Consider the following 12,701-nt stretch of genomic DNA (forward strand, 5'->3'; position numbering starts at 1 on the left):
GAGCCTTGGCTGCGGGAGGGGAAGAGAGAGACAGAGAGAAAGGAGGGGGGGGGGAGTGGAGAAGCAAATGGGCGCTTCTCCTATGTGCCCTGGCTGGGAATTGAACCCGGGTCCCCCGCACGCCAGGCCGACGCTCTACCGCTGAGCCAACCGGCCAGGGCCTTAATCTAACTTTTAAGGCTTTCCCAGGAACACTAAGTAGAGAGAGACAAGGACCAGGCCCTTTCATGTGCTGTCTCATTTAGTCCAGTGTGGTTTTGTTGCTGGATAGAAAGTAGTTCTCAAAAGTATTAACCCCCCCTTTTTTAAAATGACATTGAGAAAGAAAGCCCATTGGGTGATAATGCAGATTTTAAATAAGGGATGCTTCTGAACAGAAAAATGGGTGTTTGGGATGCATATTGAAGCAGTGCGTCACCATAGTATCTATGAGCTGAAAGTCCACCGAAAATTCTATATCAAAATATAATAAAGGTATTTGGAAAATAATTTGTTCCAACTATTCCAGGGATACATTGTCCAACAAGTGAGAGAGAACAGAAGAAAGAGTTGGCAAAGTAGGAAATTTGAAGTCTGAGGTTATCTATAAAGGGCCTATAGTAGAAATCTCAAATGAGTGGTTTGGAATATTTACTCAGTTCAGTTGTAGGGAAATCCTAGCTACCACTCCATGCCACGCCCGGGGTGGAAATTGCTAACCTGCACGGTCATCTTCCTTGCCCAGCCTCCGTTTCCCATGACGCATTCATGGCAGACATTGGTGTACATTCTGGCAGTCTTTATTGTTTAATCCAGATGGGGCCTCAGGGTCTTTCTCAACTCTGAGTTTTCAAGTCACTTGCCAACACCATTTGCCACCATTTTGCTTGAAAAATTTTACTCACATACAAAGGCCTTCTGAATGAACTTTTTATTAACTGAACCTTGACACAGTGATGTGTGAAAATTGTTAACTCAGACACTTTCTTTGTTATTATCGAGTAGTTCATGAGCAGGAAAATGAATCGGAAGTCCAGCTGACCCCAGTGCCCAATCCACTCTTACTTTATTGTGGCCTTGTATTTTACTTTACCAATAGAAACAGGCCCACATGACTCTAGGGCTTCAAGGCCCAGAACATCCTCTTGTTGCAGTTAAACTGCTGTAACAAAGAGATTAAGGCTTTTTTCAGTCTTCAGGTTGGTGGGACGTCCTGTTTTTGGGGCCCAGGTTCCTTCCTTCACCTTCCCTGGCCTCTCCTAGGGCAAATCAAAGCTAAGTGACTGTGATGTCAGGGGGTCTGGCTGGCAGTAATATAGAATGTTTGGACAAGGCACACCTACTGCCCAAGGCCCCAAGGTGACAGCATGCTTCCTTGTACTCACTGTTAATTGGTGAGGCAACCACACCACCCAATCGCAAGGGAGGCTGGAAAGGGTAATCTAGTAGGAAGCCACATGCCTGAGAGAAGGAGAGGAGGATTTTAGTGGCCTTAGCCACAGATGTCCTTAGTCATCAGAGGAGTGATTCATCTGGTTGTAAGTCTTATCCTTTGTTGGTTTAAGGCCCTGGAGAGAAGCCCTGAGCAGGGGCAGAAAGCCAGCGCGGTCCCTTCATCCTGCCCCGGACCTCTGGGCCCCTGAGCCCAGATACACAGGCCATCCTCTGCTGTGTGATGGGAGAGCAGTGCAACCCCAGCAATGTGGCCCCCATTCTTGGCAGCTGACTGAGACAGTCCTCCTCAACATGGCCTCGGGAATGAGTGACATCTGGGCTAGGTTTTGACCATGAAACTAATGGAAGTGGTAAACTGCCTCCATTTAGTTTAGGGTGCCCTCTTGTTGGGACGGCCAAGGCCTACAATTCAGCCATGGTTTGTTCAGGCTGAAATGGGAGGCAGGATGGAGAAAAACTTCAAAGCCTGTCTGGGATGTCAGTAAGCACTGGGTCTGCCAATGGGCTCCGGGCCCAGGCGACCGAGCTCTGCAGGTGGGGTTACCTTGGGGCAGCCTTTCACAGGCCGCGCTGCTGTCAGCTCACCCAGGCAGTCAAGGCTGATAGGGAAACCCCAGTGCAGACTTGTAGGTCACCACCTGCAACAGCTAAGCTTTCACTTTTTCCTTCAGCCTTTGTCCTTTTTGTCTCAAGCTTGATAAGAGCATGCTGAAGTTGGTAGTGGTAAGAATACTAGCATCTAAAAGCCCCCGACTGTGTGGAAGAGTAAGTGCTGAAGATGTGTTATCACATTTAGCCTTCTGAGAGCCCTACTCTCATGTTCCAACATTATACCCAATTTACAGATAAAGAAACTGGGCAGATAGGGATTGGTTGCTTGGACAGGGTCCAAAGCTGGTATGGTGGCACTGAGCCTACACTTGCAGAGTCTGTACCCTTACGGACCTGTCCTTGGCTTCCCCTCTGTGCCACATGCTATATTGTCTGCTGACAGTTCAGAGGTGGCCAAAGTCTGGAGCAGTTTAGAATTCTGTGCACTTTCTGCACCCACTTCACAACAGGCAGCGCTGCCTCTCAGCCTCCCTGGAGGTGAGCGGGAAAGGAGCTGTGTGGCGGCCGGTTCCCCCGACAGCCAAGTGTCCAGGCTGTGGCACTGGCAGGGAGCAGAATGACTCATTCCAGCCTTCATGGTGCTGGCACTGAGCAGAGGAGGCAGACACGACACAGATTGTTATTTAAACACCATTGTAGGTACACTGAAAGAGGAGGGCACATGGCAGTGAGGGGGCGCTTAACAGGGAACCTGTTCTAGCTTTGCAGAGTTGGAGGTGGGGAGACGGTTTCAAGCAAGGCAGGCTGGAGCCAAGGATGGAGGGTGAGCCTGGGGCAGCGTGAAGCCAGGAAGTCCAGGAGGAACCAGACGCGCCCCATGTGGGCTGCTCTTTGTACCGTATTCTCTTTCAGGAAGGTCTGATAAATTATCAGTAGTTCCGTTCCTGGATGACTCTTGTTTCCTCTTTGGTGATCCCATGCCATGTTGGTCTCCTAAACTGCCCAGCCCAGATGTGTCGCTTGTGCACCTACCTTCATGTCCTGGGTTCACGGTAGTGTTGTGGTTCAGCCTGCTCTTGAAACCAGAGAGCAGAGACCTCAAAGTCTCATGACCTATGAATTGCTTGGCTCAGAGAAGTAACATACTGAACAGAGCAGCCTTCTGTTAATTCACAAGGTGTTTTCTTTCCTTTTTATTTCTGCTTGCACACAACATTGGCATTATAGCTTCTGGGTCTAGGGAAGAGTGTTTGGTGCATAGCAGATACTTGGAAGTTAGGTAAATGAAGAAAGGGGAAAGGTGACATTAAGTACCTACGGTGTGTCTGGCATTGTCTTCTCCTCATGGTATTCTCTGACCCATCAACTCTTACAGCAGCCCAGTGAAGTGTTGACTATGATCATTCCCCTTGGTAGGTGGGGAAAAAGAAGACTCAGAGAGGGTGGATGGATTGTTCAAAATGACATATCTAGTTGGGCTGCTGGTTCCAGAATCTGTACTTGCTAACCACCCTGCCACACTGCCTCAGTGAAGAACAGAGATGAGAGCGCAGGGAGAGAGCCTGGAGCAGTCTGTTCCCCAGGTGGCCAAGCCGTACTGCAGAGTATGGTGGGTGGATTGTTCCCAGGTACATACACTACAAGGAGGTTTGCTGAAACCCCTACCTCCTTGTGGTTCTTGCAGTATGTGGCTGTTTCTGACCCAATAGCCAGCTGCATTGTGGCCAGTGGATGACCAGCTATCCTCAGCCAGGAGAGTGAAACTGTAGAATGTAGCCTACTCAGGCTTGTCCTCTCAGGCCCCCAACCCTGCCACCCTGGTAAATAGAGCTAGGAGAGGGGGTCGGCACAGTGCATATAGTAGGTGCACAGCTGATTGTGTGGATCCGACACCTCCTGATATTAAGAGAGAGAGAGAGAGAGAGAGAGAGAGAGAGATGAAAGATCACCATCCCCTTACCTCTGGGGAGCTTGTCTGCAAAGGCTGTGTCCAAGATGCTTCTGAAGATGACCTAAAAATAGCTGGTTTCCACCCCCGTAAATGCGCCCATTCCAGAATTTTGCTTAACAAGGCTTGGAGAACTGATGTGTTGAAATGACGTGGAAACATTCCATCCTAGAATTTGCAGTAGCTCAAGTTAACTTTCTAGCTATTAAAACAGAAAAAAAGAAAGCCTCTGCCCTCACTTCTAAGCAATGCTGGATAATTTTAAGTACTTCCAGAAGGTGGATGTGGTTTGAGGGTCAGTGTTGTCCGGAGCCAGGACCAGTTAAGTGGGGATTGTGATTGGAAGTGATTTGCGGAGGAGAAACTTGGGGCTAGATTCCAACCCACTGTCAATCTAAGCAAATTCTAGGAGGTGGGGTGGGCGTGAGGCTGGCTTATTGTATTCCTGAAAGAGGCTCTCATTAACTTTCTTCTGCTGGCAGAGGCTTTTGGCTGACCTGCTCTGCGTTTACACTCCACATAAACAACGCAGTGCACACTCGGGTCTGGAAGTTCTGTGGTCTGCTGTGATGGTCAGACATCAGTACTGTGATGCTGGGTAGCATTTCATTTTCAAGGCATTGGGAGTCTCCTATTTCATGTGGGTGGGGATGGGGAAGGCCTTTTGGGCAAGTCGCCATCTTTTTATTGTTGCAAGAGTTTGGTAAAGCATCTGAACCTTCACCTGTCAAAACCACTTTTGGAATGAGGATTGCCATCTCTCCAACTTTTTAGAATAGCAGAATGAAAGTATCATTTATCCCAGTGAGACCTTAATGTGGGCTTTCCCATTTGGACACCCACCTTGAATTTATTGGAAACAGAAGTTCTGGGCATTGTATTTTTCATAAATGTGACTCAGACTGTTACTGGGTCATATTTCCCCCAAAATCTTTTTGGAAAAAATTCATGTCTCATTTTTTAGATCAGCATGTATAAGCTGAGTAAAGATAGAGCAAACTGGTTTTGTATTTTGATTTAGGAAAGGAATCTGCAAGTTTGCATTTGAAAAAACATTTAACACACAACTCAGGGAAGTTTGAGCTTTGCAGACTGATGCCTGTGGCTAGATGAGACTTGGGCCTGTTTAGATCCTGCTTGGTGCAAGACCAGACCCCACCTGGGCACCCCTGTTACCCTAACTATAAATAAGCATATAACCCCCCACCACCACCACCACCACACACACACACTCTTCTCCCTTTAGCTTGAATAAGGAAAGCTAACATGGAAAATTGTGTGACCTGGAATTTCTTTAAAATCAGTTGGTAGCACTTCAGAGACAACCTCGTCTAATCAAAAAAATTCTGTCATGGTTGAGGACTGTCTACTGGCATCTGGTGGCATGAATTCCTTGGGTACTTGAGTTCTGTGCGGTATCCTGTGTTTCTTTCAGAGTATTGCTGCTTTAGGGACCACAGGACCTCAGAAGCAGAGCTGGCTTCATGGTCACACAACCTGTGCTCAGAAGGGCTCGGGGCTTGCTTTAATGCCCTGCTATTGCCATCTTGAAATTTTAATACTTTTTGGACAAGGAATCCCGCATTTTCACTTTTCACTGGGCCTGTGAGTTAATGTAGACAGATTTGCTTAAAAGTGATTATTTATACAATTTATTACATAGAAAATCATGGGACAGCATAATTTTGAATGAGGATTGCTTGAATTTAGTTGGTCTTACCAGCCAGTTCAAGATAATCTTTACTCATCCAGCTTTATTATGACTGAATCTGCAACCATAAAATTACCTTTGGTTTCCATGGTTTTGGGTGTAGCCTTTTAAGAGGGTCTTTTCTTGTAAGATCATGTAACAATAAACAAGTTAACTGAAAAAAAAAAAAGCCCCCACCCTTTCAGTTTTGAATGGCATACTATTTACTCCTTATCAGCAAGTGAGTATATTTTTCATGTGGTTGTAGTTGGGTTTCATTTTAAGTTCAGTTTGGCATATGTTTAACCAATATTAAGGTGGTTTACAGTGGGTGGGAGTGGTGAGGAGAGCTCTACGACGAAGAAGGCTCAGTTTCTCTCTAGCAGGTGCTCACAGTTGCCGCCACCAGCTCAGCAATGGGTGTGCACGAAAGGAAGGCGCTGCAGGACTTAAGAAAAAACACACACAAGACACAACATACAGAAAAGATGGGTACAGGGGACTCTCAGCCTCCAGGACTGAGAGCCCAGATCTCTGCAGCCTCATCGTATTTATTCGTGTCTTTTTGTTCATCAAGCAAATTAGCAGAGCCTGGGTCAAATTAGTCTACAGTGGATTCAGGTGCAGAGAAAGATGACCAACTGATGCCCCCTAGGCATGTAGGATAATGGGTATAGGGATCAGCTGCTTCCTATAAACAATCATAGTAGTGCTTGCTGGAGCCGTGTTCTGCCCCCACAGGACTTGACGTTCCAAAGTCCACACCAAAGACTTGTCTCAGGACAACAGTCTAATTCCCAGTCATTTTCCTACAACAGTCTTGTAGTGGGACATAGTGGCTGAGTAGTGAATGGTCCTTGTCTCTTGAGAGGATTCTGGCACAGTCACATATGCTGGTGAGAGTGAAGGGCCACCAACTGTCAACTCTGGCCGTTGAATGATGACCCAGGGGTTGTCCTGCAGGAGGATGGGGTGAAGGATGTCCTTAAAGGAAATAAAGAACACTTTTAAATCTTAAACACTTTCTTATTATGGAAAATTTAAGACATACACAGAAGAAGAGACAATAGTGTGGCCAGTTTACAGCATTTTGGAATCTTACTTCATCTATTCCCATCTTCAGGCATTTTGAAGCAAATTTTAGCATTGCACATTTTCACTTTTAAATAGTTCAGTATGGTTCTCACAGATGAGGACTTCAGTTACTAAGAGCATGATTCACACCTGTGCAACCCAGAGGAATGACCAAGCCTGTGCTTCTCTCCCCAGATAGCAAAGCCATTGTGGATGGCAACCTGAAGCTCATCCTGGGCTTGGTATGGACACTGATCCTCCACTACTCCATCTCCATGCCTGTCTGGGAGGATGAAGGGGATGATGATGCCAAGAAGCAGACTCCAAAGCAGAGGCTGCTGGGATGGATTCAGAACAAGATCCCCTATTTGCCCATCACCAACTTTAACCAGAACTGGCAAGATGGCAAAGCCCTGGGTGCACTGGTAGACAGCTGTGCTCCAGGTAAGTGCCTATGGCTGTATAGGCCTTCTCCTTGGGATGGGGTATGTGGGCCCTAAATCTCTTGGTTTTCAATTGGGAAAGCTAGGCTTTCTGTGATTGGTGCATTCCTTCTGGTTTTAGTCCATTGTAAGTTAGCAAAAGGAATTCAAAGTGGCTCCATTTACTTTTCCATTGGCTGGTCTTATACATCTATTGACTTGTTTGAGCAGTGAATTCAGTTATTTATCCAGATTCCCAATCAAGGCCTTAATGCCCAGAGCAGGCCTTGGGTGTAGCTTCTAGACTCCAAAGTTGGTTGGTGCCTAGTTTTCCATAGCCTTTGGCAAAAACATGTGGCCCTGTTAGGTGGCTTGGCTTGAAAATCTAATAGCTTTCATTGAGTGGAAAGTACCCATTTTTATTGACCACTGGCTTGATTATATATATATATATATATGGCTTTCTCCACTCTTTTCTCTCTGGTTGCTGTGAAACAGGGCTGGTCAGGATCCAGTTGGAGTCTTTCCACCCTCTTCTGAGTGGTTGAGCATGCCCCGAAGCAGTAATTATCCTTGTGGACGGATTAGATCGATGGGTAGAGTTTGCTGGTACATACTCAGTAGAAAAACCAGAGCCTGTGTTTATATGTACCTTTTAAAATTGTCTTTAATAAAAAACTAATAATCATATTCTCCATTTACTGAGGGCTATGTATGTGCTGGGCACATGAATATTTAATAAGTTGGTGGTCTCCACATGCTCAAAGCAGAGCTGTCTGGTGTCAGATAGGGAAGGAGGGCTGAGTCTAGGCCTCATTCTTCCTGGAGAGCCTGGGAGCCAGAGTCATTCAAAAGTAACTCAGAGTTCAGCAGCAGTTCACTTCCCAGTGCCCTCCTTGCTTGCATCCAGAGACAGGTTGTAGAATACCTCTTTCCAGTTTAAACATGGAAATTTTTTACTCTAGTTCTATACTTCTCGTGCTGACAATGGTTTTTAAGATAATTCTAGGTTTGGCCTTTGAGCAAGTGGATTTTTTAATTATATAGGATGCTAGTTCATTCTTTTTAGATATATCCAGGAATGGGATTGTGATAGTGTGACTTAAAATAAGAAATACAGCCGGCCCTGGCCGGTTGGCTCAGTGGTAGAGCGTCGGCCTGGCGTGCGGAAGTCCCAGGTTTGATTCCTGGCCAGGGCACATAGGAGAGGCGCCCATCTGCTTCTCCACCCCTCCCCCTCTCCTTCCTCTCTGTCTCTCTCTTCCCCTTCCGCAGCCGAGGCTCCACTGGAGCAAAGTTGGCTCCGGCGCTGAGGATGGCTCCATGGCCTCTGCCCCAGGCACTAGAGTGGCTCTGGTTGCAACAGAGCGACGCCCCGGATGGGCAGAGCATCGCCCCCTGGTGGGCGTGCCGGGTGGATTCCGGTTGGGCGCATGTGGGAGTCTGTCTGACTGCCTCCCCGTTTCCAGCTTCAGAAAAAAAAAAAAAAAAGAGGCCCTGGCCCGTTGGCTCAGCGGTAGAGCGTCGGCCTGGCGTGCGGGGGACCCGGGTTCGATTCTCAGCCAGGGCACATAGGAGAAGCGCCCATTTGCTTCTCCACTCCCCCCTCCTTCCTCTCTGTCTCTCTCTTCCCCTCCCGCAGCCAAGGCTCCATTGGAGCAAAGATGGCCCGGGCGCTGGGGATGGCTCCTTGGCCTCTGCCCCAGGTGCTAGAGTGGCTCTGGTCGCGGCAGAGCGACGCCCCGGAGGGGCAGAGCGTCGCCCCTGGTGGGCGTGCCGGGTGGATCCCGGTCGGGCGCCTGTGGGAGTCTGTCTGACTGTCTCTCCCGTTTCCAGCTTCAGAAAAATACAAAAAAAAAAAAGAAATACAGCCTGGCCAGATGGTGGCGCAGTGAATAGAGCATTGGACTGGGACACAGAGAACTCAGGTTCAAAACCCTGAGGTCACTGGTTTGACCGTGGGATTATAGACATGACCTCATGGTCACTGACTTGAGGCCAAAGGTGGCTGACTAGAAGCCCAAGGTCACTGGCTTGAGCAAGGGGTCATTTGCTCTGCTGTGTCACCCCCCCCCCCCAATCTCTCCCCACCCCCGGTCAAGTCACATGAACAACTAAGGAGCTGCAATGAAGAATTGATACTTCTCATCTCCCTTCCTGTCTTGCCCTATCTGTCCCTCTCTCTGTCTCTGTCTCTTTAAAAAAAAAAAAAAGAAAGAAAAAGAAAAAAGAAATACATATTTGGTCTTGGTCCCCTTATCTTGGCATTGAGCGAGCTTGTAAAACTTTTGGAATTCCTTAAGTGAAAGGAGCCATGATAATGGAATCTTTTGTCAACACCTGAGTTTATGTCAATGAGGCGACTTTTGGAAGCCCCTAAGGGTGGGGACTAGGTGTCAGGAAACCCACCAATTAGAGGGTTGGAACGTTCAGCTCTCTTCTGACCTCCAGAAAAGAGTGAGGGGGGTTGAGTTAACTACTAATGGCCAGCTATTTAATCAATCCTGCTTATGTAACGAAGCTTCCACAAAAATCCCCAAACTCTGGGATGTAAGGAGCTTCCAGGTTGGTGAATGTCTCTGAGGACAGCACCCTCAGAGGAGACATGGGAGCTCCTTACCCCTTCTTGTACCTTGCCCTGTGCCTCTCTTCCATTTTACTGTTCCTAAATTGTATCCTTTTATAATAACCTGGTAATCTAGTAAGTAAAGTGTTTTCCTGAGCTCTGTGAGCTGCTCCAGTAAATAATTAAACCTGAGGAAAGAGTTGTGTATTGTAGCTGGTCAGTCAGAAGTCCAGATGACAACCTGGACTTGAGATTGGTGTCTAAAGTGGAGAGAGGGTTGCAGTCTTGTGGGACTGAGCTTATAATGTTTGGGATCTGATGCTATTCCCAGGTAGATAGTGTCAGAATTGAGCTCAATTGTAGGACACCCAGCTGGTGTCAACCCCACACATTTGGTGATCAAGGTACAAAAATGTGAGTGTGGAGGTTAGAAAAAAGTCTCCTGCAAAAGACACCAGGCCCAATTGGTTTTATTCGTTTGTTTGTTTATTTATTTATTTATTTATATCACATAATTAAGGAGTGGCTAACCTCCCTCTTAATGCAAGAAGATAACATCCTAAAGAAGAGGCCTCAGCTAAGACAGAATAGTCCCACCCTTGCATGCTCACATCCATTATGCTTTATGCCCATAAAGTATATACAGATGCTCCATGACTTATTATAGGGTTATGTCCCGATAAACCCATTGTAAGTTGAAAAATAACCATAATTTAAAAGTATATTTAACATACCCAACTTACCAAACCTAGATTAGTCTAGCCTATATTAAACGTGTTTAGAACACTTAGCCTACAGTTGGGCAAAATCATCTCGATGTCACTGCCCAGCCATCACAAGAATATCGTGTATGTATCACTAGCCTGGGACACGATCAAAATTCAAAATTAGGAGTATGGTTTCAACTGAATATAGACTGCTTTTGCACCATTGTAAAGTCCAAAATCTATTGAGTCTGCTAACACTAACAACATCTTTTGTGTTAACAGGTCTATGCCCAGACTGGGAATCCTGGGACCCACGAAAGCCAGTGGACAATGCACGAGAAGCCATGCAGCAGGCAGACGACTGGCTGGGTGTCCCCCAGGTATTCTTACCAGCGTGCATGTCCCACAGGGCTGTCTCCACCCTCCAGCTTGTCTGGTTGGGCATGGGCCTAGGAGATGGTCTGACCTCCTCAGCATTAGCCTTCAAAGAGTATTGGCTCGTGGCACACTCCCGTGTTCCTCAGTTTACCTGTAATATAATCAGTCTATTGACTGTGCTTAAAGATCACCCAAAAATCTTTACTCTTTGTCACATATGGCAAATTTTCTAGTGTTTCTGCTCCAAAACTGTCAAAAGGGCTATCTCCGGACACCAGACGGCAAATGAGGACCCTAATGATTAGGTTGGACTGTAAGAATTGCCAATATTTAACCACTTTTTACCTATTTAAATTTTTTAAAAATCTCATATCTTAGGGGAAAAGTCATAGGATTTAGAACTTTTTGAACAATTTAAACCAGGATAACTTAAAATTAATGAAAATTGTGGAAGAATTTGTGTTGCCCATAATCCAATCACAGAAATATAGCAAGAGAGCTGGGAAATTATAATAAGTCTTAGATACCATCGGCAGTAGCCACACTGAGGTCTAGTCTTCTAAGTCCTTCCAAGGAGTCTGAAAAAACCTCCCCCTGACAATTGAATACAGTGACTCCCATGTTCAAAGCCCTGGTCAAGAAAAGTTGTGGGTAGCCAATGCCATGAGATGGATGACCTCACCACAGGCTCCATTAAGGTCTAAGTTGGTATTCAGAGCTGAGTTCAGTGTATTTTGCAACAGGATCCCTTGGGAGGTAGAAAAACTTGCCTGTATTTCTTTGGTTTGGTTTTGGCATCTTGTCTCTGCTTCATGGCCCATTTCCTGGCTTTTCCATCCTCAGGAAGTGGTATGGTATTTTTTCATCTCTTAAACTTAAAACCATCTCCTTTTGACGTTCATGTGATGTTGGCACTGTAAAGTTGTTGAAGGAGCTGCCTAGAGAAATGCCAAATCATTGGATATCCTTCATATTATAAAACGTATAGTACAAACCCAAAGAGCTGTTTTGTTGCTGCAGGGAAGCTGGGTACATATGTTGTTCATCTACATTTGGTTAACCTGGTTCATGAGACACGGTCTTCTGTCTAAGAGGTGTGGCTTACCTCTTGTTACCAGCAGGAGGATTTTTTTGTGCTGTCTGTCCAGCATGGGTTATAAATAACTTGACTAATATTCTTGCTCCTAAAATGAATGTCTGTAGAAATCTGTCACCTCCCCATTTTTTTAATGGCTCCTAATGTAGAGACCTGTCTTAGCTCTGGCTGCTATAACAAAATGCCATAGATTGGGTGGCTTAAACAACAGGCATTTATTTCTTAGTTCTGGATGCTGGAAGTTGAAGATCAAGGTGCCAGCAGGTTCGATTTTTGGTGAGGGCCCACTTCCTGGCTTGAGAGGGGTGGGGGAAAAGAGGGTGGGTGGGTGTGTACACATTCTGGTCTTTCTTATTCTTCTTATAAGGGCACTGATCCTGTCATGGGGGCTCCACACTCATGACTTCATCTAAACCTGCTTACCTCCCAAAGGTTCCACCTTCTAATGCCATCACATTAGAGGTTAGAGCTTCAACACGTGAATTTTGGGAGGGCACAAAGACTCAGTATATAAGGCCACATATTAGATATGTCACTGTGTTGTCACTTTTTGGTTTTTTTTTTTGTTTGTTTGTTTGTTTTTGTTTTTTTTTTTTGTACTTTTCTGAAGCTGGAACCGGGGAGAGACAGTCAGACAGACTCCCGCATGCGCCCGACTGGGATTCACCCGGCACGCCCACCAGGGGTGACGCTCTGCCTCTCCGGGGTGTCACTCTGCCACGACCAGAGCCACTCCAGCGCCTGGGGCAGAGGCCAAGGAGCCATCCCCAGCGCCCGGGCCATCTTTGCTCCAATGGAGCCTTGGCTGCGGGAGGGGAAGAGAGAGACAGAGAG

The 12,701-nt window shown here is 46.5% G+C and overlaps 1 protein-coding gene across 9 annotated transcripts in view; it reads left to right on the forward strand.

Moving 5' to 3' along the window:
- FLNB (filamin B) overlaps nt 1–12,701 on the forward strand; it is a 159,986-nt gene that overhangs the window by 57,760 nt on the left and 89,525 nt on the right. For all 9 annotated transcript variants that reach the window (XM_066351531.1, XM_066351532.1, XM_066351533.1 and 6 more), the window contains exons 2-3: nt 6,894–7,142; nt 10,676–10,773. In XM_066351531.1, coding sequence (XP_066207628.1) covers nt 6,894–7,142; nt 10,676–10,773 — 347 coding nt within the window. The remainder of the gene's footprint in view (nt 1–6,893; nt 7,143–10,675; nt 10,774–12,701) is intronic.

Source organism: Saccopteryx leptura, chromosome 10 (genome assembly GCF_036850995.1).
Source record: "Saccopteryx leptura isolate mSacLep1 chromosome 10, mSacLep1_pri_phased_curated, whole genome shotgun sequence".
NCBI classification, from domain to species: Eukaryota; Metazoa; Chordata; class Mammalia; order Chiroptera; family Emballonuridae; genus Saccopteryx; species Saccopteryx leptura.